Consider the following 25,981-nt stretch of genomic DNA (forward strand, 5'->3'; position numbering starts at 1 on the left):
ACTAGTACAGCCTCACCACAGTACAGCAGTAGCACTGTACCACACGGGGTCAACTATGCTAACCGTTTCCGTGTAATACAGCAGCCTGCTCACAAGAAAATAGCTTCTGCTGACTATACTGCAGAAGTCCCCAGATACTACATTATTCTCCCCGAATTTTATTTATCTTACTGCACAATAACAATAAACTACAACAGCTTTATTTCCTAACTGATAGGTACATATATTGGTTTCTTCTCACAAAGGGACTGTCACTATGAATATTCACAACACCTTTTTATGCGTGTAATATCTGTTGAAAGCCTAAAGTACACCAATGTCTTCTAAAAACATGATTGACATATGAACAACAGCTTGTTTTCTCGTCTTTGTTGACTTGTCTTTGTATGTGTTTGTGACGGAGGAACCGTTGGGGCAGGATACGCTTACTTTTTGGCAACCGCCAGGTATCATCACTATCTGGTAGTCATTCATACGCACATGCGTGTGATCATTAAAGTCGAAATCGTACAATGGTCTCTGCTTCGAGCAGAGGTTTCGAATGATTCTGAAAAGGGTTATGTGGCTTTTATTTGCAACTGCGTTTCTTGAGAGAAGTCTCTTATTTTCAACATATCATCTTGATAATTGTACACTTCATTATCAAGGCATTTGTAATAATACGAGCATCACTAAATTTGTTATCTCAATTTCTATAGATAACGCCTGAATATTGATATAATAATCATTCAATGATGACCCTTTAACTACATAAATCGTCAACGCCAGAAAATAATCAGGCTCCATTGTCTGCTGAAACAGATTTCATTGGGTGTAAAAGGCAAGATTGTGCTAAAACATATGCTGAATATCAGTGATGTCACCAGGTGTTAATGAATAGTTTATATTTGTATATATTTGTTGGGTGTTTCATGAGCTCCTCCGTCAGTTCCATCGTGTGCCAGATTGGGAGAATGTTGTCTTTTGACAATGTCTCAGCCATTCATACATTTGCATATATACTTATCACTGTTGCAAATAACTCACTTTAACGTGTTTTAATCTTGGGGTGAGTCTTTGGTTCTAAACATTAGAAGAAAGAAGAAAGTATATAAATCGCCTCTACCCTTTACGTATGCCCTTGACATGATGAAGCAGTAGTGATAGTGATGACTGTGTTCTTTTAAGGCGTGTTTAAACCAAAACTCATACCAAGAATAAAACATGCGCAAATCAGTTTGACAATGTGTAACTATGTAAGGGTTTCCCAGAAAAACCGGACATCTAAAAGTAAAGACGTGTGTTTTCAGAAGAAAATGCTCTTAAAGTATAACACAAAGGTGTTTTCAAAGATAGACATGACCAAACGACTTGTTTTTACAGTCTGGTTGTTGTTATAAAAAGACTTATGACAAGCTTTAAAGTTGGACCATTTATTCCGCTGAATTTCACTCTCTACAGTTACCAAATGCAATCTCCTTTGTATTGATAAATGATTGTCACGTTTGCGTTGTAATCAAACAATAGGGATAAATTAGCTATTTGTTTGTTTATTGTAATCTTCAATCCTACCAATCCAGTTCGGAATCTTCAAATTCGCTGTCTGATTTAATCAATATGTATTTTACAAATAGCACCCACAGGGAAGGTGCTTAGTGAACACACAACTAAATATCTATATAGATACTTCTCCTATTAATTACATAAGCAGTATGCAAAATGTTAAATTGCATCATCAAATCAAGAAGTACATGTTTGATGGAAATTACAAATAATTCCTAGTTTGATAAGCTACATCCGGACAAGCGTATCTAATAGTTACTTTTGAATTCAATCGTTTTGTTTGTGTTATTAATAAACTGTAAAGATATGTTACTGTCATGGAAATTCCAACTGTATGCATTCCCTTCTAACCAAAGCAGTAAGAATCTTGCAACATTTGTTTTGATGCTCTACATCACCATGGCTTTCGCTCTTTCATTGCAGCAGCTCAGATATTATTTATACAAAGCGCCATAACAACATGTAGATTGTATTCTGAATACAACTTTCGCTCATTTTCAAGGACAGCGCACACATTTGCATTTCAATACAGTGCACACTGTCTACCCCTTGATCCCGTTAATGAACGCTTTGACCAAAATTGATACTCCTGCTTATTTGTTTCACTGCATGTTTTTAAAATGCAAATTGAAATAAAGCCAGCCAATTCCAGATATTATGGTACTTCAAATGGCCATCAAACCCTTTCGTGGCAGCCCAAATGATACATTCCCGTGAAACATGAACTCGGGTAAGTGACATTTTGTGGGAGATATATCAAGCATAAAATCACTCCTCTTATCATCATGTCCGGTTCACTCCTCTTATCATCATGTCCGGTTTCCTCAGGAACGTTATAGCACATATCAGTAGTTGATATCTTAGCTTGAAGTAAAACGCAATATCATTTAAGTGCTTGGATATTGGTCGACAACACGCACTATGTCCAGAGTTTACAATATGGATAAACATAGATCATTCTTCCATTGTGAACATTCAATTCAGTTTTCAGATTCTCAAACAAATTTCAAGGCGTAAATAAATATGACAAGATTTTATTGAACCAATTCCATTGGTTTGAGAATATACATAAATAGCCAGCATCACACTGCAGGTGATAATAACTCAATAATAGCCGATACCTGAAACAAAAAAATAGTAGAATAAAGTTGGGATATATGGATAAGTCACAACGAAGTCTTGAAACTAGCTGCATGATAAGCTAAACCAAATATTAGAGAAAGCAGAGAATAATTTTAAAGATGTTTTGTAAATGTCATCAGCTTTGTCGCGTAAAATAATAATACCACATAGGTAAATTATATAATTTTGCAAACGAGACTGAAGGTGGGATACGATAAACAAATGATATCATATTTTGTGAAATACCTTTTCCCAATCCCATTCCGTATCCTCCAATTCCGCCGTAGAGACCACCATAGCCTCCAAGTCCTCCGTACAGACCTCCCATGCCTCCGTATAGACCTCCTACGCCTCCGTATAGACCTCCCATGCCTCCGTATAGACCTCCCACGCCTCCGTATAGACCTCCCATGCCTCCGTACAGACCTCCATAGCATCCGTACAGACCTCCAAGGCCTCCGTACAATCCACCCATTCCGTAGCCAATTCCGCCAAGTCCTCCTTTCAACCCGCCAATTCCACCATACAGACCGGTAGGCTCGGCAAAGGCGGTAACAGCCAGGCAGGCAACAAGAGCGGCGACTATCTTCATCATTTTGAGTATCTATTGAGTAAGGTGAAAATCGTTGTCAAGAAAGGGAAATAGCATGTTATCGTTACTCATCTGGTAAATTCAGTTCACACCACTCATTGTGAATTATGTTATCAGTTTTACTTTCACCTGCATTCATAGATTTCCCAATTTACAAGAACGTTTTATGTTACATATTCGTACTTTTATGAATTGGCTCAACATAAAGATTGAAAACAGCCAGATGCGCAGCAGATGAATCAAACATTAAAAGTATACATATATATCACAAGCAAACCTTAAAATAGTACTTACAGTTTGGTCTTGACTCGTATAATGGTGTAAAGTAAGCATTCTTTTCGCATCAAAGGGCCCGAGGTTATCACCCTACGGGTACACATGCGAGCTGGTATACATGAACATCGATTAAGGAAGTACAAGACAACGTATATAAAGGTGGCAAACAGACACACTCTCTCTGGCATCGTCTAACTGCATTTCAAACAGTCCTCGATACTCAACGTTTAACCTATATCAAGTAAATATTCGATAACGGTCTGAAAAGTGTGTATCCAGTAAATATATGATGTGGGAGCAACATACATCAGACATTATAATGCATCTGTGTGATACGACATAACAAGAGACCAGAAAACTGACGCAACACACTAGTACAGCCTTACCACAGTACAGCAGTAGCACTGTACCACACGGGGTCAACTATGCTAACCGTTTCCGTGTAATACAGCAGCCTGCTCACAAGAAAATAGCTTCTGCTGAATATACTGCAGAAGTCCCCAGATACTGCATTATTCTCCCCGAATTTTATTTATCTTACTGCACAATAACAATAAACTACAACAGCTTTATTTCCTAACTGATAGGTACATATATTGGTTTCTTCTCACAAAGGGACTGTCACTATGAATATTCACAACACCATTTTATGCGTGTAATATCTGTTAAAAGCCTAAAGTACACCAATGTCTTCTGAAAACATGATTGACATATGAACAACCGCTTGTTTTCTCGTCTTTGTTGACTTGTCTTTGTATGTGTTTGTGACGGAGGAACCGTTGGGGCAGGATACGCTTACTTTTTGGCAACCGCCAGGTATCATCACTATCTGGTAGTCATTCATACGCACATGCGTGTGATCATTAAAGTCGAAATCGTACAATGGTCTCTGCTTCGAGCAGAGGTTTCGAATGATTCTGAAAAGGGTTATGTGGCTTTTATTTGCAACTGCGTTTCTTGAGAGAAGTCTCTTATTTTCAACATATCATCTTGATAATTGTACACTTCATTATCAAGGCATTTGTAATAATACGAGCATCACTAAATTTGTTATCTCAATTTCTATAGATAACGCCTGAATGTTGATATAATAATCATTCAATGATGACCCTTTAACTACATAAATCGTCAACGTCAGAAAATAATCAGGCTCCATTATCTGCTGAAACAGATTTCATTGAGTGTAAAAGGCAAGGTTGTGCTAAAACATATGCTGAATATCAGTGATGTCATCAGGTGTTAATGAATAGTTTATATTTGTATATATTTGTTGGGTGTTTCATGAGCTCCTCCGTCAGTTACATCGTGTGCCAGATTGGGAGAATGTTGTCTTTTGACAATGTCTCAGCCATTCATACATTTGCATATATACTTAATCACTGTTGCAAATAACTCACTTTAACGTGTTTTAATCTTGGGGTGAGTCTTTGGTTCTAAACATTAGAAGAAAGAAGAAAGTATATAAATCGCCTCTACCCTTTACGTATGCCCTTGACATGATGAAGCAGTAGTGATAGTGATGACTGTGTTCTTTTAAGGCGTGTTTAAACCAAAACTCATACCAAGAATAAAATATGCGCAAATCAGTTTGACAATGTGTAACTATGTAAGGATTTCCCAGAACCGTACATCTAAAAGTAAAGACGTGTGTTTTCAGAAGAAAATGCTCTTAAAGTATAACACAAAGGTGTTTTCAAAGATAGACATGACCAAACGACTTGTTTTTACAGTCTGGTTGTTGTTATAAAAAGACTTATGACAAGCTTTAAAGTTGGACCATTTATTCCGCTGAATTTCACTCTCTACAGTTACCAAATGCAATCTCCTTTGTGTTAATAAGTGATTGTCACGTTTGCGTTGTAATCAAACAATAGGGATTTATTAGCTATTTGTTTGTTTATTGTAATCTTCAATCCTACCAATCCAGTTCGGAATCTTAAAATTCGCTGTCTGATTTAATCAATATGTATTTTACAAATAGCACCCACAGGGAAGGTGCTTAGTGAACACACAACTAAATATCTATATAGATACTTCTCCTATTAATTACATAAGCAGTATGCAAAATTTTAAATTGCATCATCAAATCAAGAAGCACATGTTTGATGGAAATTACAAATAATTCCTAGTTTGATAAGCTACACCCGGACAAGCGTATTTAATAGTTACTTTTGAATTCAATCGTTTTGTTTGTGTTATTAATAAACTGTCAAGATATGTTACTGTCATGGAAATTCTAACTGTATGCATTCCCTTCTAACCAAAGCAGTAAGAATCTTGCAACATTTGTTTTGATGCTCTACATCACCATGGCTTTCGCTGTTTCATTGCAGCAGCTCAGATATTATTTATACAAAGCGCCATAACAACATGTAGATTGTATTCTGAATACAACTTTCGCTCATTTTCAAGGACAGCGCACACATTTGCATTTCAATACAGTGCACACTGTCTACCCTTGATCCCGTTAATGAACGCTTTGACCAAAATTGATACTCCTGCTTATTTGTTTCGCTGCATGTTTTTAAAATGCAAATTGAAATACAGCCAGCCAATTCCAGATATTATGGTACTTCAAATGGCCAACAAACCCTTCCGTGGCAGCCCAAATGACACATTACCGTGAAACATGAACTCGGGTAAGTGACATTTTGTGGGAGATATATCAAGCATAAAATCACTCCTCTTATCATCATGTCCGGTTCACTCCTCTTATCATCATGTCCGGTTTCCTCAGGAACGTAATAGCACATATCAGTAGTTGATATCTTAGCTTGAAGTAAAACGCAATATCATTTAAGTGCTTGGATATTGGTCGACAACACGCATTATGTCCAGAGTTTACAATATGGATAAACATAGATCACTCTTCCATTGTGAACATTCAATTCAGTTTTCAGATTCTCAAACAAATTTCAAGGCGTAAATAAATATGACAAGATTTTATTGAACCAATTCCATTGGTTTGAGAATATACATAAATAGCCAGCATCACACTGCAGGTGATAATAACTCAATAATAGCCGATACCTGAAACAAAAAAATAGTAGAATAAAGTTGGGATATATGGATAAGTCACAACGAAGGTTTGAAACTAGCTGCATGATAAGCTAAACCAAATATTAGAGAAAGCAGAGAATAATTTTAAAGATGTTTTGTAAATGTCATCAGCTTTGTCGCGTAAAATAATAATACCACATAGGTAAATTATATAATTTTGCAAACGAGACTGAAGGTGGGATACGATAAACAAATGATATCATATTTTGTGAAATACCTTTTCCCAATCCCATTCCGTATCCTCCAATTCCGCCGTAGAGACCACCATAGCCTCCAAGTCCTCCGTGCAGACCTCCCATGCCTCCGTATAGACCTCCCACGCCTCCGTATAGACCTCCCATGCCTCCGTATAGACCTCCCACGCCTCCGTATAGACCTCCCATGCCTCCGTACAGACCTCCATAGCCTCCGTACAGACCTCCAAGGCCTCCGTACAATCCACCCATTCCGTAGCCAATTCCGCCCAGTCCTCCTTTCAACCCGCCAATTCCACCATACAGACCGGTAGGCTCGGCAAAGGCGGTAATAGCCAGGCAGGCAACAAGAGCGGCGACTATCTTCATCATTTTGAGTATCTATTGAGTAACGTGAAAATCGTTGTCAAGAAAGGGAAATAGCATGTTATCGTTACTCATCTGGTAAATTCAGTTCACACCACTCATTGTGAATTATGTTATCAGTTTTACTTTCACCTGCATTCATATATTTCCCAATTTACAAGAACGTTTTATGTTACATATTCGTACTTTTATGAATTGGCTCATCATAAAGATTGAAAACAGCCAGATGCGCAGCAGATGAATCAAACATTAAAAGTATACATATATATCACAAGCAAACCTTAAAATAGTACTTACAGTTTGGTCTTGACTCGTATCTGTGTCTTAACGGCAGGTGAAGATAAGAGATGATGGAACAGTTTCCCCCATCCTTTATATATACCATTTGTGAATTATACGTGATTAATTTACCTTGGGCTGGCCACTTCCAGGTAAGAGACGCACCTCAGTTTAATGGTGTAAAGTAAGCATTCTTTTCGCATCAAAGGGCCCGAGGTTATCACCCTACGGGTACACATGCGAGCTGGTATACATGAACATCGATTAAGGAAGTACAAGACAACGTATATAAAGGTGGCAAACAGACACACTCTCTCTGGCATCGTCTAACTGCATTTCAAACAGTCCTCGATACTCAACGTTTAACCTATATCAAGTAAATATTCGATAACGGTCTGAAAAGTGTGTATCCAGTAAATATATGATGTGGGAGCAACATACATCAGACATTATAATGCATCTGTGTGATACGACATAACAAGAGACCAGAAAACTGACGCAACACACTAGTACAGCCTTACCACAGTACAGCAGTAGCACTGTACCACACGGGGTCAACTATGCTAACCGTTTCCGTGTAATACAGCAGCCTGCTCACAAGAAAATAGCTTCTGCTGAATATACTGCAGAAGTCCCCAGATACTGCATTATTCTCCCCGAATTTTATTTATCTTACTGCACAATAACAATAAACTACAACAGCTTTATTTCCTAACTGATAGGTACATATATTGGTTTCTTCTCACAAAGGGACTGTCACTATGAATATTCACAACACCATTTTATGCGTGTAATATCTGTTAAAAGCCTAAAGTACACCAATGTCTTCTGAAAACATGATTGACATATGAACAACCGCTTGTTTTCTCGTCTTTGTTGACTTGTCTTTGTATGTGTTTGTGACGGAGGAACCGTTGGGGCAGGATACGCTTACTTTTTGGCAACCGCCAGGTATCATCACTATCTGGTAGTCATTCATACGCACATGCGTGTGATCATTAAAGTCGAAATCGTACAATGGTCTCTGCTTCGAGCAGAGGTTTCGAATGATTCTGAAAAGGGTTATGTGGCTTTTATTTGCAACTGCGTTTCTTGAGAGAAGTCTCTTATTTTCAACATATCATCTTGATAATTGTACACTTCATTATCAAGGCATTTGTAATAATACGAGCATCACTAAATTTGTTATCTCAATTTCTATAGATAACGCCTGAATGTTGATATAATAATCATTCAATGATGACCCTTTAACTACATAAATCGTCAACGTCAGAAAATAATCAGGCTCCATTATCTGCTGAAACAGATTTCATTGAGTGTAAAAGGCAAGGTTGTGCTAAAACATATGCTGAATATCAGTGATGTCATCAGGTGTTAATGAATAGTTTATATTTGTATATATTTGTTGGGTGTTTCATGAGCTCCTCCGTCAGTTACATCGTGTGCCAGATTGGGAGAATGTTGTCTTTTGACAATGTCTCAACCATTCATACATTTGCATATATACTTAATCACTGTTGCAAATAACTCACTTTAACGTGTTTTAATCTTGGGGTGAGTCTTTGGTTCTAAACATTAGAAGAAAGAAGAAAGTATATAAATCGCCTCTACCCTTTACGTATGCCCTTGACATGATGAAGCAGTAGTGATAGTGATGACTGTGTTCTTTTAAGGCGTGTTTAAACCAAAACTCATACCAAGAATAAAATATGCGCAAATCAGTTTGACAATGTGTAACTATGTAAGGATTTCCCAGAACCGTACATCTAAAAGTAAAGACGTGTGTTTTCAGAAGAAAATGCTCTTAAAGTATAACACAAAGGTGTTTTCAAAGATAGACATGACCAAACGACTTGTTTTTACAGTCTGGTTGTTGTTATAAAAAGACTTATGACAAGCTTTAAAGTTGGACCATTTATTCCGCTGAATTTCACTCTCTACAGTTACCAAATGCAATCTCCTTTGTGTTAATAAGTGATTGTCACGTTTGCGTTGTAATCAAACAATAGGGATTTATTAGCTATTTGTTTGTTTATTGTAATCTTCAATCCTACCAATCCAGTTCGGAATCTTAAAATTCGCTGTCTGATTTAATCAATATGTATTTTACAAATAGCACCCACAGGGAAGGTGCTTAGTGAACACACAACTAAATATCTATATAGATACTTCTCCTATTAATTACATAAGCAGTATGCAAAATTTTAAATTGCATCATCAAATCAAGAAGCACATGTTTGATGGAAATTACAAATAATTCCTAGTTTGATAAGCTACACCCGGACAAGCGTATTTAATAGTTACTTTTGAATTCAATCGTTTTGTTTGTGTTATTAATAAACTGTCAAGATATGTTACTGTCATGGAAATTCTAACTGTATGCATTCCCTTCTAACCAAAGCAGTAAGAATCTTGCAACATTTGTTTTGATGCTCTACATCACCATGGCTTTCGCTGTTTCATTGCAGCAGCTCAGATATTATTTATACAAAGCGCCATAACAACATGTAGATTGTATTCTGAATACAACTTTCGCTCATTTTCAAGGACAGCGCACACATTTGCATTTCAATACAGTGCACACTGTCTACCCTTGATCCCGTTAATGAACGCTTTGACCAAAATTGATACTCCTGCTTATTTGTTTCGCTGCATGTTTTTAAAATGCAAATTGAAATACAGCCAGCCAATTCCAGATATTATGGTACTTCAAATGGCCAACAAACCCTTCCGTGGCAGCCCAAATGACACATTACCGTGAAACATGAACTCGGGTAAGTGACATTTTGTGGGAGATATATCAAGCATAAAATCACTCCTCTTATCATCATGTCCGGTTCACTCCTCTTATCATCATGTCCGGTTTCCTCAGGAACGTAATAGCACATATCAGTAGTTGATATCTTAGCTTGAAGTAAAACGCAATATCATTTAAGTGCTTGGATATTGGTCGACAACACGCACTATGTCCAGAGTTTACAATATGGATAAACATAGATCACTCTTCCATTGTGAACATTCAATTCAGTTTTCAGATTCTCAAACAAATTTCAAGGCGTAAATAAATATGACAAGATTTTATTGAACCAATTCCATTGGTTTGAGAATATACATAAATAGCCAGCATCACACTGCAGGTGATAATAACTCAATAATAGCCGATACCTGAAACAAAAAAATAGTAGAATAAAGTTGGGATATATGGATAAGTCACAACGAAGGTTTGAAACTAGCTGCATGATAAGCTAAACCAAATATTAGAGAAAGCAGAGAATAATTTTAAAGATGTTTTGTAAATGTCATCAGCTTTGTCGCGTAAAATAATAATACCACATAGGTAAATTATATAATTTTGCAAACGAGACTGAAGGTGGGATACGATAAACAAATGATATCATATTTTGTGAAATACCTTTTCCCAATCCCATTCCGTATCCTCCAATTCCGCCGTAGAGACCACCATAGCCTCCAAGTCCTCCGTGCAGACCTCCCATGCCTCCGTATAGACCTCCCACGCCTCCGTATAGACCTCCCATGCCTCCGTATAGACCTCCCACGCCTCCGTATAGACCTCCCATGCCTCCGTACAGACCTCCATAGCCTCCGTACAGACCTCCAAGGCCTCCGTACAATCCACCCATTCCGTAGCCAATTCCGCCCAGTCCTCCTTTCAACCCGCCAATTCCACCATACAGACCGGTAGGCTCGGCAAAGGCGGTAATAGCCAGGCAGGCAACAAGAGCGGCGACTATCTTCATCATTTTGAGTATCTATTGAGTAACGTGAAAATCGTTGTCAAGAAAGGGAAATAGCATGTTATCGTTACTCATCTGGTAAATTCAGTTCACACCACTCATTGTGAATTATGTTATCAGTTTTACTTTCACCTGCATTCATATATTTCCCAATTTACAAGAACGTTTTATGTTACATATTCGTACTTTTATGAATTGGCTCATCATAAAGATTGAAAACAGCCAGATGCGCAGCAGATGAATCAAACATTAAAAGTATACATATATATCACAAGCAAACCTTAAAATAGTACTTACAGTTTGGTCTTGACTCGTATCTGTGTCTTAACGGCAGGTGAAGATAAGAGATGATGGAACAGTTTCCCCCATCCTTTATATATACCATTTGTGAATTATACGTGATTAATTTACCTTGGGCTGGCCACTTCCAGGTAAGAGACGCACCTCAGTTTAATGGTGTAAAGTAAGCATTCTTTTCGCATCAAAGGGCCCGAGGTTATCACCCTACGGGTACACATGCGAGCTGGTATACATGAACATCGATTAAGGAAGTACAAGACAACGTATATAAAGGTGGCAAACAGACACACTCTCTCTGGCATCGTCTAACTGCATTTCAAACAGTCCTCGATACTCAACGTTTAACCTATATCAAGTAAATATTCGATAACGGTCTGAAAAGTGTGTATCCAGTAAATATATGATGTGGGAGCAACATACATCAGACATTATAATGCATCTGTGTGATACGACATAACAAGAGACCAGAAAACTGACGCAACACACTAGTACAGCCTTACCACAGTACAGCAGTAGCACTGTACCACACGGGGTCAACTATGCTAACCGTTTCCGTGTAATACAGCAGCCTGCTCACAAGAAAATAGCTTCTGCTGAATATACTGCAGAAGTCCCCAGATACTGCATTATTCTCCCCGAATTTTATTTATCTTACTGCACAATAACAATAAACTACAACAGCTTTATTTCCTAACTGATAGGTACATATATTGGTTTCTTCTCACAAAGGGACTGTCACTATGAATATTCACAACACCATTTTATGCGTGTAATATCTGTTAAAAGCCTAAAGTACACCAATGTCTTCTGAAAACATGATTGACATATGAACAACCGCTTGTTTTCTCGTCTTTGTTGACTTGTCTTTGTATGTGTTTGTGACGGAGGAACCGTTGGGGCAGGATACGCTTACTTTTTGGCAACCGCCAGGTATCATCACTATCTGGTAGTCATTCATACGCACATGCGTGTGATCATTAAAGTCGAAATCGTACAATGGTCTCTGCTTCGAGCAGAGGTTTCGAATGATTCTGAAAAGGGTTATGTGGCTTTTATTTGCAACTGCGTTTCTTGAGAGAAGTCTCTTATTTTCAACATATCATCTTGATAATTGTACACTTCATTATCAAGGCATTTGTAATAATACGAGCATCACTAAATTTGTTATCTCAATTTCTATAGATAACGCCTGAATGTTGATATAATAATCATTCAATGATGACCCTTTAACTACATAAATCGTCAACGTCAGAAAATAATCAGGCTCCATTATCTGCTGAAACAGATTTCATTGAGTGTAAAAGGCAAGGTTGTGCTAAAACATATGCTGAATATCAGTGATGTCATCAGGTGTTAATGAATAGTTTATATTTGTATATATTTGTTGGGTGTTTCATGAGCTCCTCCGTCAGTTACATCGTGTGCCAGATTGGGAGAATGTTGTCTTTTGACAATGTCTCAACCATTCATACATTTGCATATATACTTAATCACTGTTGCAAATAACTCACTTTAACGTGTTTTAATCTTGGGGTGAGTCTTTGGTTCTAAACATTAGAAGAAAGAAGAAAGTATATAAATCGCCTCTACCCTTTACGTATGCCCTTGACATGATGAAGCAGTAGTGATAGTGATGACTGTGTTCTTTTAAGGCGTGTTTAAACCAAAACTCATACCAAGAATAAAATATGCGCAAATCAGTTTGACAATGTGTAACTATGTAAGGATTTCCCAGAACCGTACATCTAAAAGTAAAGACGTGTGTTTTCAGAAGAAAATGCTCTTAAAGTATAACACAAAGGTGTTTTCAAAGATAGACATGACCAAACGACTTGTTTTTACAGTCTGGTTGTTGTTATAAAAAGACTTATGACAAGCTTTAAAGTTGGACCATTTATTCCGCTGAATTTCACTCTCTACAGTTACCAAATGCAATCTCCTTTGTGTTAATAAGTGATTGTCACGTTTGCGTTGTAATCAAACAATAGGGATTTATTAGCTATTTGTTTGTTTATTGTAATCTTCAATCCTACCAATCCAGTTCGGAATCTTAAAATTCGCTGTCTGATTTAATCAATATGTATTTTACAAATAGCACCCACAGGGAAGGTGCTTAGTGAACACACAACTAAATATCTATATAGATACTTCTCCTATTAATTACATAAGCAGTATGCAAAATTTTAAATTGCATCATCAAATCAAGAAGCACATGTTTGATGGAAATTACAAATAATTCCTAGTTTGATAAGCTACACCCGGACAAGCGTATTTAATAGTTACTTTTGAATTCAATCGTTTTGTTTGTGTTATTAATAAACTGTCAAGATATGTTACTGTCATGGAAATTCTAACTGTATGCATTCCCTTCTAACCAAAGCAGTAAGAATCTTGCAACATTTGTTTTGATGCTCTACATCACCATGGCTTTCGCTGTTTCATTGCAGCAGCTCAGATATTATTTATACAAAGCGCCATAACAACATGTAGATTGTATTCTGAATACAACTTTCGCTCATTTTCAAGGACAGCGCACACATTTGCATTTCAATACAGTGCACACTGTCTACCCTTGATCCCGTTAATGAACGCTTTGACCAAAATTGATACTCCTGCTTATTTGTTTCGCTGCATGTTTTTAAAATGCAAATTGAAATACAGCCAGCCAATTCCAGATATTATGGTACTTCAAATGGCCAACAAACCCTTCCGTGGCAGCCCAAATGACACATTACCGTGAAACATGAACTCGGGTAAGTGACATTTTGTGGGAGATATATCAAGCATAAAATCACTCCTCTTATCATCATGTCCGGTTCACTCCTCTTATCATCATGTCCGGTTTCCTCAGGAACGTAATAGCACATATCAGTAGTTGATATCTTAGCTTGAAGTAAAACGCAATATCATTTAAGTGCTTGGATATTGGTCGACAACACGCACTATGTCCAGAGTTTACAATATGGATAAACATAGATCACTCTTCCATTGTGAACATTCAATTCAGTTTTCAGATTCTCAAACAAATTTCAAGGCGTAAATAAATATGACAAGATTTTATTGAACCAATTCCATTGGTTTGAGAATATACATAAATAGCCAGCATCACACTGCAGGTGATAATAACTCAATAATAGCCGATACCTGAAACAAAAAAATAGTAGAATAAAGTTGGGATATATGGATAAGTCACAACGAAGGTTTGAAACTAGCTGCATGATAAGCTAAACCAAATATTAGAGAAAGCAGAGAATAATTTTAAAGATGTTTTGTAAATGTCATCAGCTTTGTCGCGTAAAATAATAATACCACATAGGTAAATTATATAATTTTGCAAACGAGACTGAAGGTGGGATACGATAAACAAATGATATCATATTTTGTGAAATACCTTTTCCCAATCCCATTCCGTATCCTCCAATTCCGCCGTAGAGACCACCATAGCCTCCAAGTCCTCCGTGCAGACCTCCCATGCCTCCGTATAGACCTCCCACGCCTCCGTATAGACCTCCCATGCCTCCGTATAGACCTCCCACGCCTCCGTATAGACCTCCCATGCCTCCGTACAGACCTCCATAGCCTCCGTACAGACCTCCAAGGCCTCCGTACAATCCACCCATTCCGTAGCCAATTCCGCCCAGTCCTCCTTTCAACCCGCCAATTCCACCATACAGACCGGTAGGCTCGGCAAAGGCGGTAATAGCCAGGCAGGCAACAAGAGCGGCGACTATCTTCATCATTTTGAGTATCTATTGAGTAACGTGAAAATCGTTGTCAAGAAAGGGAAATAGCATGTTATCGTTACTCATCTGGTAAATTCAGTTCACACCACTCATTGTGAATTATGTTATCAGTTTTACTTTCACCTGCATTCATATATTTCCCAATTTACAAGAACGTTTTATGTTACATATTCGTACTTTTATGAATTGGCTCATCATAAAGATTGAAAACAGCCAGATGCGCAGCAGATGAATCAAACATTAAAAGTATACATATATATCACAAGCAAACCTTAAAATAGTACTTACAGTTTGGTCTTGACTCGTATCTGTGTCTTAACGGCAGGTGAAGATAAGAGATGATGGAACAGTTTCCCCCATCCTTTATATATACCATTTGTGAATTATACGTGATTAATTTACCTTGGGCTGGCCACTTCCAGGTAAGTGACGCACCTCAGTTTAATGGTGTAAAGTAAGCATTCTTTTCGCATCAAAGGGCCCGAGGTTATCACCCTACGGGTACACATGCGAGCTGGTATACATGAACATCGATTAAGGAAGTACAAGACAACGTATATAAAGGTGGCAAACAGACACACTCTCTCTGGCATCGTCTAACTGCATTTCAAACAGTCCTCGATACTCAACGTTTAACCTATATCAAGTAAATATTCGATAACGGTCTGAAAAGTGTGTATCCAGTAAATATATGATGTGGGAGCAACATACATCAGACATTATAATGCATCTGTGTGATACGACATAACAAGAGACCAGAAAAACTGACGCAACACACTAGTACAGCCTTACCACAGTACAGCAGTAGCACTGTACCACACGGGGTCAACTATGCTAACCGTTTCCGTGTAATACAGCAGCCTGCTCACAAGAAAATAGCTTCTGCTGAATATACTGCAGAAGTCCCCAGATACTGCATTATTCTCCCCGAATTTTATTTATCTTACTGCACAATAACAATAAACTACAACAGCTTTATTTCCTAACTGTTAGGTACATATATTGGTTTCTTCTCACAAAGGGACTGTCACTATGAATATTCACAACACCATTTTATGCGTGTAATATCTGTTAAAAGCCTAAAGTACACCAATGTCTTCTGAAAACATGATTGACATATGAACAACCGCTTGTTTTCTCGTCTTTGTTGACTTGTCTTTGTATGTGTTTGTGACGGAGGAACCGTTGGGTCAGGATACGCTTACTTTTTGGCAACCGCCAGGTATCATCACTATCTGGTAGTCATTCATACGCACATGCGTGTGATCATTAAAGTCGAAATCGTACAATGGTCTCTGCTTCGAGCAGAGGTTTCGAATGATTCTGAAAAGGGTTATGTGGCTTTAATTTGCAACTGCGTTTCTTGAGAGAAGTCTCTTATTTTCAACATATCATCTTGATAATTGTACACTTCATTATCAAGGCATTTGTAATAATACGAGCATCACTAAATTTGTTATCTCAATTTCTATAGATAACGCCTGAATGTTGATATAATAATCATTCAATGATGACCCTTTAACTACATAAATCGTCAACGCCAGAAAATAATCAGGCTCCATTATCTGCTGAAACAGATTTCATTGAGTGTAAAAGGCAAGGTTGTGCTAAAACATATGCTGAATATCAGTGATGTCATCAGGTGTTAATGAATAGTTTATATTTGTATATATTTGTTGGGTGTTTCATGAGCTCCTCCGTCAGTTACATCGTGTGCCAGATTAGGAGAATGTTGTCTTTTGACAATGTCTCAGCCATTCATACATTTGCATATATACTTAATCACTGTTGCAAATAACTCACTTTAACGTGTTTTAATCTTGGGGTGAGTCTTTGGTTCTAAACATTAGAAGAAAGAAGAAAGTATATAAATCGCCTCTACCCTTTACGTATGCCCTTGACATGATGAAGCAGTAGTGATAGTGATGACTGTGTTCTTTTAAGGCGTGTTTAAACCAAAACTCATACCAAGAATAAAACATGCGCAAATCAGTTTGACAATGTGTAACTATGTAAGGGTTTCCCAGAACCGTACATCTAAAAGTAAAGACGTGTGTTTTCAGAAGAAAATGCTCTTAAAGTATAACACAAAGGTGTTTTCAAAGATAGACATGACCAAACGACTTGTTTTTACAGTCTGGTTGTTGTTATAAAAAGACTTATGACAAGCTTTAAAGTTGGACCATTTATTCCGCTGAATTTCACTCTCTACAGTTACCAAATGCAATCTCCTTTGTGTTAATAAATGATTGTCACGTTTGCGTTGTAATCAAACAATAGGGATATATTAGCTATTTGTTTGTTTATTGTAATCTTCAATCCTACCAATCCAGTTCGGAATCTTAAAATTCGCTGTCTGATTTAATCAATATGTATTTTACAAATAGCACCCACAGGGAAGGTGCTTAGTGAACACACAACTAAATATCTATATAGATACTTCTCCTATTAATTACATAAGCAGTATGCAAAATTTTAAATTGCATCATCAAATCAAGAAGTACATGTTTGATGGAAATTACAAATAAATCCTAGTTTGATAAGCTACACCCGGACAAGCGTATTTAATAGTTACTTTTGAATTCAATCGTTTTGTTTGTGTTACAAATAAACTGTAAAGATATGTTACTGTCATGGAAATTCCAACTGTATGCATTCCCTTCTAACCAAAGCAGTAAGAATCTTGCAACATTTGTTTTGATGCTCTACATCACCATGGCTTTCGCTGTTTCATTGCAGCAGCTCAGATATTATTTATACAAAGCGCCATAACAACATGTAGATTGTATTCTGAATACAACTTTCGCTCATTTTCAAGGACAGCACACACATTTGCATTTCAATACAGTGCACACTGTCTACCCCTTGATCCCGTTAATGAACGCTTTGACCAAAATTGATACTCCTGCTTATTTGTTTCGCTGCATGTTTTTAAAATGCAAATTGAAATACAGCCAGCCAATTCCAGATATTATGGTACTTCAAATGGCCAACAAACCCTTTCGTGGCAGCCCAAATGATACATTCCCGTGAAACATGAACTCGGTAAGTGACATTTTGTGGGAGATATATCAAGCATAAAATCACTCCTCTTATCATCATGTCCGGTTCACTCCTCTTATCATCATGTCCGGTTTCCTCAGGAACGTAATAGCACATATCAGTAGTTGATATCTTAGCTTGAAGTAAAACGCAATATCATTTAAGTGCTTGGATATTGGTCGACAACACGCATTATGTCCAGAGTTTACAATATGGATAAACATAGATCACTCTTCCATTGTGAACATTCAATTCAGTTTTCAGATTCTCAAACAAATTTCAAGGCGTAAATAAATATGACAAGATTTTATTGAACCAATTCCATTGGTTTGAGAATATACATAAATAGCCAGCATCACACTGCAGGTGATAATAACTCAATAATAGCCGATACCTGAAACAAAAAAATAGTAGAATAAAGTTGGGATATATGGATAAGTCACAACGAAGTCTTGAAACTAGCTGCATGATAAGCTAAACCAAATATTAGAGAAAGCAGAGAATAATTTTAAAGATGTTTTGTAAATGGCATCAGCTTTGTCGCGTAAAATAATAATACCACATAGGTAAATTATATAATTTTGCAAACGAGACTGAAGGTGGGATACGATAAACAAATGATATCATATTTTGTGAAATACCTTTTCCCAATCCCATTCCGTATCCTCCAATTCCGCCGTAGAGACCACCATAGCCTCCAAGTCCTCCGTGCAGACCTCCCATGCCTCCGTATAGACCTCCCACGCCTCCGTATAGACCTCCCACGCCTCCGTATAGACCTCCCATGCCTCCGTACAGACCTCCATAGCCTCCGTACAGACCTCCAAGGCCTCCGTACAATCCACCCATTCCGTAGCCAATTCCGCCCAGTCCTCCTTTCAACCCGCCAATTCCACCATACAGACCAGTAGGCTCGGCAAAGGCGGTAACAGCCAGGCAGGCAACAAGAGCGGCGACTATCTTCATCATTTTGAGTATCTATTGAGTAACGTGAAAATCGTTGTCAAGAAAGGGAAATAGCATGTTATCGTTACTCATCTGGTACATTCAGTTCACACCACTCATTGTGAATTATGTTATCAGTTTTACTTTCACCTGCATTCATATATTTCCCAATTTACAAGAACGTTTTATGTTACATATTCGTACTTTTATGAATTGGCTCAACATAAAGATTGAAAACAGCCAGATGCGCAGCAGATGAATCAAACATTAAAAGTATACATATATATCACAAGCAAACCTTAAAATAGTACTTACAGTTTGGTCTTGACTCGTATCTGTGTCTTAACGGCAGGTGAAGATAAGAGATGATGGAACAGTTTCCCCCATCCTTTATATATACCATTTGTGAATTATACGTGATTAATTTACCTTGGGCTGGCCACTTCCAGGTAAGTGACGCACCTCAGTTTAATGGTGTAAAGTAAGCATTCTTTTCGCATCAAAGGGTCCGAGGTTATCACCCTACGGGTACACATGCGAGCTGGTATACATGAACATCGATTAAGGAAGTACAAGACAACGTATATAAAGGTGGAAAACAGACACACTCTCTCTGGCATCGTCTAACTGCATTTCAAACAGTCCTCGATACTCAACGTTTAACCTATATCAAGTAAATATTCGACAACGGTCTGAAAAGTGTGTATCCAGTAAATATATGATGTGGGAGCAACATACATCAGACATTATAATGCATCTGTGTGATACGACATAACAAGAGACCAGAAAACTGACGCAACACACTAGTACAGCCTTACCACAGTACAGCAGTAGCACTGTACCACACGGGGTCAACTATGCTAACCGTTTCCGTGTAATACAGCAGCCTGCTCACAAGAAAATAGCTTCTGCTGAATATACTGCAGAAGTCCCCAGATACTGCATTATTCTCCCCGAATTTTATTTATCTTACTGCACAATAACAATAAACTACAACAGCTTTATTTCCTAACTGATAGGTACATATATTGGTTTCTTCTCACAAAGGGACTGTCACTATGAATATTCACAACACCATTTTATGCGTGTAATATCTGTTAAAAGCCTAAAGTACACCAATGTCTTCTGAAAACATGATTGACATATGAACAACCGCTTGTTTTCTCGTCTTTGTTGACTTGTCTTTGTATGTGTTTGTGACGGAGGAACCGTTGGGTCAGGATACGCTTACTTTTTGGCAACCGCCAGGTATCATCACTATCTGGTAGTCATTCATACGCACATGCGTGTGATCATTAAAGTCGAAATCGTACAATGGTCTCTGCTTCGAGCAGAGGTTTCGAATGATTCTGAAAAGGGTTATGTGGCTTTTATTTGCAACTGCGTTTCTTGAGAGAAGTCTCTTATTTTCAACATATCATCTTGATAATTGTACACTTCATTATCAAGGCATTTGTAATAATACGAGCATCACTAAATTTGTTGTCTCAATTTCTATAGATAACGCCTGAATGTTGATATAATAATCATTCAATGATGACCCTTTAACTACATAAATCGTCAACGCCAGAAAATAATCAGGCTCCATTATCTGCTGAAACAGATTTCATTGAGTGTAAAAGGCAAGGTTGTGCTAAAACATATGCTGAATATCAGTGATGTCATCAGGTGTTAATGAATAGTTTATATTTGTATATATTTGTTGGGTGTTTCATGAGCTCCTCCGTCAGTTACATCGTGTGCCAGATTAGGAGAATGTTGTCTTTTGACAATGTCTCAGCCATTCATACATTTGCATATATACTTAATCACTGTTGCAAATAACTCACTTTAACGTGTTTTAATCTTGGGGTGAGTCTTTGGTTCTAAACATTAGAAGAAAGAAGAAAGTATATAAATCGCCTCTACCCTTTACGTATGCCCTTGACATGATGAAGCAGTAGTGATAGTGATGACTGTGTTCTTTTAAGGCGTGTTTAAACCAAAACTCATACCAAGAATAAAACATGCGCAAATCAGTTTGACAATGTGTAACTATGTAAGGGTTTCCCAGAACCGTACATCTAAAAGTAAAGACGTGTGTTTTCAGAAGAAAATGCTCTTAAAGTATAACACAAAGGTGTTTTCAAAGATAGACATGACCAAACGACTTGTTTTTACAGTCTGGTTGTTGTTATAAAAAGACTTATGACAAGCTATAAAGTTGGACCATTTATTCCGCTGAATTTCACTCTCTACAGTTACCAAATGCAATCTCCTTTGTGTTAATAAATGATTGTCACGTTTGCGTTGTAATCAAACAATAGGGATATATTAGCTATTTGTTTGTTTATTGTAATCTTCAATCCTACCAATCCAGTTCGGAATCTTAAAATTCGCTGTCTGATTTAATCAATATGTATTTTACAAATAGCACCCACAGGGAAGGTGCTTAGTGAACACACAACTAAATATCTATATAGATACTTCTCCTATTAATTACATAAGCAGTATGCAAAATTTTAAATTGCATCATCAAATCAAGAAGTACATGTTTGATGGAAATTACAAATAATTCCTAGTTTGATAAGCTACACCCGGACAAGCGTATTTAATAGTTACTTTTGAATTCAATCGTTTTGTTTGTGTTATTAATAAACTGTCAAGATATGTTACTGTCATGGAAATTCCAACTGTATGCATTCCCTTCTAACCAAAGCAGTAAGAATCTTGCAACATTTGTTTTGATGCTCTACATCACCATGGCTTTCGCTGTTTCATTGCAGCAGCTCAGATATTATTTATACAAAGCGCCATAACAACATGTAGATTGTATTCTGAATACAACCTTCGCTCATTTTCAAGGACAGCGCACACATTTGCATTTCAATACAGTGCACACTGTCTACCCCTTGATCCCGTTAATGAACGCTTTGACCAAAATTGATACTCCTGCTTATTTGTTTCGCTGCATGTTTTTAAAATGCAAATTGAAATACAGCCAGCTAATTCCAGATATTATGGTACTTCAAATGGCCAACAAACCCTTCCGTGGCAGCCCAAATGATACATTCCCGTGAAACATGAACTCGGGTAAGTGACATTTTGTGGGAGATATATCAAGCATAAAATCACTCCTCTTATCATCATGTCCGGTTCACTCCTCTTATCATCATGTCCGGTTTCCTCAGGAACGTAATAGCACATATCAGTAGTTGATATCTTAGCTTGAAGTAAAACGCAATATCATTTAAGTGCTTGGATATTGGTCGACAACACGCACTATGTCCAGAGTTTACAATATGGATAAACATAGATCACTCTTCCATTGTGAACATTCAATTCAGTTTTCAGATTCTCAAACAAATTTCAAGGCGTAAATAAATATGACAAGATTTTATTGAACCAATTCCATTGGTTTGAGAATATACATAAATAGCCAGCATCACACTGCAGGTGATAATAACTCAATAATAGCCGATACCTGAAACAAAAAAATAGTAGAATAAAGTTGGGATATATGGATAAGTCACAACGAAGTCTTGAAACTAGCTGCATGATAAGCTAAACCAAATATTAGAGAAAGCAGAGAATAATTTTAAAGATGTTTTGTAAATGGCATCAGCTTTGTCGCGTAAAATAATAATACCACATAGGTAAATTATATAATTTTGCAAACGAGACTGAAGGTGGGATACGATAAACAAATGATATCATATTTTGTGAAATACCTTTTCCCAATCCCATTCCGTATCCTCCAATTCCGCCGTAGAGACCACCATAGCCTCCAAGTCCTCCGTACAGACCTCCCATGCCTCCGTATAGACCTCCCACGCCTCCGTATAGACCTCCCATGCCTCCGTATAGACCTCCCACGCCTCCGTATAGACCTCCCATGCCTCCGTACAGACCTCCATAGCCTCCGTACAGACCTCCAAGGCCTCCGTACAATCCACCCATTCCGTAGCCAATTCCGCCCAGTCCTCCTTTCAACCCGCCAATTCCACCATACAGACCAGTAGGCTCGGCAAAGGCGGTAACAGCCAGGCAGGCAACAAGAGCGGCGACTATCTTCATCATTTTGAGTATCTATTGAGTAACGTGAAAATCGTTGTCAAGAAAGGGAAATAGCATGTTATCGTTACTCATCTGGTACATTCAGTTCACACCACTCATTGTGAATTATGTTATCAGTTTTACTTTCACCTGCATTCATATATTTCCCAATTTACAAGAACGTTTTATGTTACATATTCGTACTTTTATGAATTGGCTCAACATAAAGATTGAAAACAGCCAGATGCGCAGCAGATGAATCAAACATTAAAAGTATACATATATATCACAAGCAAACCTTAAAATAGTACTTACAGTTTGGTCTTGACTCGTATCTGTGTCTTAACGGCAGGTGAAGATAAGAGATGATGGAACAGTTTCCCCCATCCTTTATATATACCATTTGTGAATTATACGTGATTAATTTACCTTGGGCTGGCCACTTCCAGGTAAGTGACGCACCTCAGTTTAATGGTGTAAAGTAAGCATTCTTTTCGCATCAAAGGGCCCGAGGTTATCACCCTACGGGTACACATGCGAGCTGGTATACATGAACATCGATTAAGGAAGTACAAGACAACGTATATAAAGGTGGAAAACAGACACACTCTCTCTGGCATCGTCTAACTGCATTTCAAACAGTCCTCGATACTCAACGTTTAACCTATATCAAGTAAATATTCGACAACGGTCTGAAAAGTGTGTATCCAGTAAATATATGATGTGGGAGCAACATACATCAGACATTATAATGCATCTGTGTGATACGACATAACAAGAGACCAGAAAACTGACGCAACACACTAGTACAGCCTTACCACAGTACAGCAGTAACACTGTACCACACGGGGTCAACTATGCTAACCGTTTCCGTGTAATACAGCAGCCTGCTCACAAGAAAATAGCTTCTGCTGAATATACTGCAGAAGTCCCCAGATACTGCATTATTCTCCCCGAATTTTATTTATCTTACTGCACAATAACAATAAACTACAACAGCTTTATTTCCTAACTGATAGGTACATATATTGGTTTCTTCTCACAAAGGGACTGTCACTATGAATATTCACAACACCATTTTATGCGTGTAATATCTGTTAAAAGCCTAAAGTACACCAATGTCTTCTGAAAACATGATTGACATATGAACAACCGCTTGTTTTCTCGTCTTTGTTGACTTGTCTTTGTATGTGTTTGTGACGGAGGAACCGTTGGGGCAGGATACGCTTACTTTTTGGCAACCGCCAGGTATCATCACTATCTGGTAGTCATTCATACGCACATGCGTGTGATCATTAAAGTCGAAATCGTACAATGGTCTCTGCTTCGAGCAGAGGTTTCGAATGATTCTGAAAAGGGTTATGTGGCTTTTATTTGCAACTGCGTTTCTTGAGAGAAGTCTCTTATTTTCAACATATCATCTTGATAATTGTACACTTCATTATCAAGGCATTTGTAATAATACGAGCATCACTAAATTTGTTATCTCAATTTCTATAGATAACGCCTGAATGTTGATATAATAATCATTCAATGATGACCCTTTAACTACATAAATCGTCAACGCCAGAAAATAATCAGGCTCCATTATCTGCTGAAACAGATTTCATTGAGTGTAAAAGGCAAGGTTGTGCTAAAACATATGCTGAATATCAGTGATGTCATCAGGTGTTAATGAATAGTTTATATTTGTATATATTTGTTGGGTGTTTCATGAGCTCCTCCGTCAGTTACATCGTGTGCCAGATTAGGAGAATGTTGTCTTTTGACAATGTCTCAGCCATTCATACATTTGCATATATACTTAATCACTGTTGCAAATAACTCACTTTAACGTGTTTTAATCTTGGGGTGAGTCTTTGGTTCTAAACATTAGAAGAAAGAAGAAAGTATATAAATCGCCTCTACCCTTTACGTATGCCCTTGACATGATGAAGCAGTAGTGATAGTGATGACTGTGTTCTTTTAAGGCGTGTTTAAACCAAAACTCATACCAAGAATAAAACATGCGCAAATCAGTTTGACAATGTGTAACTATGTAAGGGTTTCCCAGAACCGTACATCTAAAAGTAAAGACGTGTGTTTTCAGAAGAAAATGCTCTTAAAGTATAACACAAAGGTGTTTTCAAAGATAGACATGACCAAACGACTTGTTTTTACAGTCTGGTTGTTGTTATAAAAAGACTTATGACAAGCTTTAAAGTTGGACCATTTATTCCGCTGAATTTCACTCTCTACAGTTACCAAATGCAATCTCCTTTGTGTTAATAAATGATTGTCACGTTTGCGTTGTAATCAAACAATAGGGATATATTAGCTATTTGTTTGTTTATTGTAATCTTCAATCCTACCAATCCAGTTCGGAATCTTAAAATTCGCTGTCTGATTTAATCAATATGTATTTTACAAATAGCACCCACAGGGAAGGTGCTTAGTGAACACACAACTAAATATCTATATAGATACTTCTCCTATTAATTACATAAGCAGTATGCAAAATTTTAAATTGCATCATCAAATCAAGAAGTACATGTTTGATGGAAATTACAAATAATTCCTAGTTTGATAAGCTACACCCGGACAAGCGTATTTAATAGTTACTTTTGAATTCAATCGTTTTGTTTGTGTTATAAATAAACTGTAAAGATATGTTACTGTCATGGAAATTCCAACTGTATGCATTCCCTTCTAACCAAAGCAGTAAGAATCTTGCAACATTTGTTTTGATGC

At 37.4% G+C, this 25,981-nt stretch overlaps 6 protein-coding genes across 6 annotated transcripts; all 6 read right to left on the minus strand.

Moving 5' to 3' along the window:
* Positions 1 to 2,599: 2,599 nt before the first annotated feature.
* Positions 2,600 to 3,567, minus strand: LOC124124655 (acanthoscurrin-1-like). The gene is made up of 3 exons (XM_048393776.1): positions 3,551 to 3,567; positions 2,911 to 3,268; positions 2,600 to 2,663 (listed from the first exon to the last, which is right to left on the minus strand). The coding sequence occupies exons 2-3, from the start codon at positions 3,257 to 3,259 to the stop codon at positions 2,647 to 2,649; spliced, it is 366 nt and encodes a 121-aa protein (XP_048249733.1). The 5' UTR covers positions 3,260 to 3,268; positions 3,551 to 3,567; the 3' UTR covers positions 2,600 to 2,646.
* A 2,931-nt stretch (positions 3,568 to 6,498) lies between these two features.
* LOC125378308 (neuropeptide-like protein 29) lies at positions 6,499 to 7,501 on the minus strand. Its single transcript, XM_048393777.1, has 3 exons — positions 7,450 to 7,501; positions 6,810 to 7,167; positions 6,499 to 6,562 (listed from the first exon to the last, which is right to left on the minus strand). Exons 2-3 carry the CDS (start codon positions 7,156 to 7,158, stop codon positions 6,546 to 6,548), a joined length of 366 nt encoding a protein of 121 aa, XP_048249734.1. The 5' UTR covers positions 7,159 to 7,167; positions 7,450 to 7,501; the 3' UTR covers positions 6,499 to 6,545.
* Positions 7,502 to 10,532: 3,031 nt separating this feature from the next.
* Positions 10,533 to 11,535, minus strand: LOC125378309 (neuropeptide-like protein 29). Its single transcript, XM_048393778.1, has 3 exons — positions 11,484 to 11,535; positions 10,844 to 11,201; positions 10,533 to 10,596 (listed from the first exon to the last, which is right to left on the minus strand). Exons 2-3 carry the CDS (start codon positions 11,190 to 11,192, stop codon positions 10,580 to 10,582), a joined length of 366 nt encoding a protein of 121 aa, XP_048249735.1. The 5' UTR covers positions 11,193 to 11,201; positions 11,484 to 11,535; the 3' UTR covers positions 10,533 to 10,579.
* A 3,031-nt stretch (positions 11,536 to 14,566) lies between these two features.
* LOC125378310 (neuropeptide-like protein 29) lies at positions 14,567 to 15,569 on the minus strand. Its single transcript, XM_048393779.1, has 3 exons — positions 15,518 to 15,569; positions 14,878 to 15,235; positions 14,567 to 14,630 (listed from the first exon to the last, which is right to left on the minus strand). The coding sequence occupies exons 2-3, from the start codon at positions 15,224 to 15,226 to the stop codon at positions 14,614 to 14,616; spliced, it is 366 nt and encodes a 121-aa protein (XP_048249736.1). The 5' UTR covers positions 15,227 to 15,235; positions 15,518 to 15,569; the 3' UTR covers positions 14,567 to 14,613.
* A 3,030-nt stretch (positions 15,570 to 18,599) lies between these two features.
* Positions 18,600 to 19,614, minus strand: LOC125378311 (neuropeptide-like protein 29). The gene is made up of 3 exons (XM_048393780.1): positions 19,532 to 19,614; positions 18,913 to 19,249; positions 18,600 to 18,665 (listed from the first exon to the last, which is right to left on the minus strand). The coding sequence occupies exons 2-3, from the start codon at positions 19,238 to 19,240 to the stop codon at positions 18,649 to 18,651; spliced, it is 345 nt and encodes a 114-aa protein (XP_048249737.1). The 5' UTR covers positions 19,241 to 19,249; positions 19,532 to 19,614; the 3' UTR covers positions 18,600 to 18,648.
* A 2,984-nt stretch (positions 19,615 to 22,598) lies between these two features.
* LOC125378312 (neuropeptide-like protein 29) lies at positions 22,599 to 23,649 on the minus strand. Its single transcript, XM_048393781.1, has 3 exons — positions 23,567 to 23,649; positions 22,927 to 23,284; positions 22,599 to 22,679 (listed from the first exon to the last, which is right to left on the minus strand). The coding sequence occupies exons 2-3, from the start codon at positions 23,273 to 23,275 to the stop codon at positions 22,663 to 22,665; spliced, it is 366 nt and encodes a 121-aa protein (XP_048249738.1). The 5' UTR covers positions 23,276 to 23,284; positions 23,567 to 23,649; the 3' UTR covers positions 22,599 to 22,662.
* Between the last annotated feature and the right edge of the window lie 2,332 nt (positions 23,650 to 25,981).

This window comes from Haliotis rufescens, unplaced genomic scaffold (genome assembly GCF_023055435.1).
Source record: "Haliotis rufescens isolate VD_foot unplaced genomic scaffold, xgHalRufe1.0.p SCAF_12, whole genome shotgun sequence".
NCBI lineage: Eukaryota > Metazoa > Mollusca > Gastropoda > Lepetellida > Haliotidae > Haliotis > Haliotis rufescens.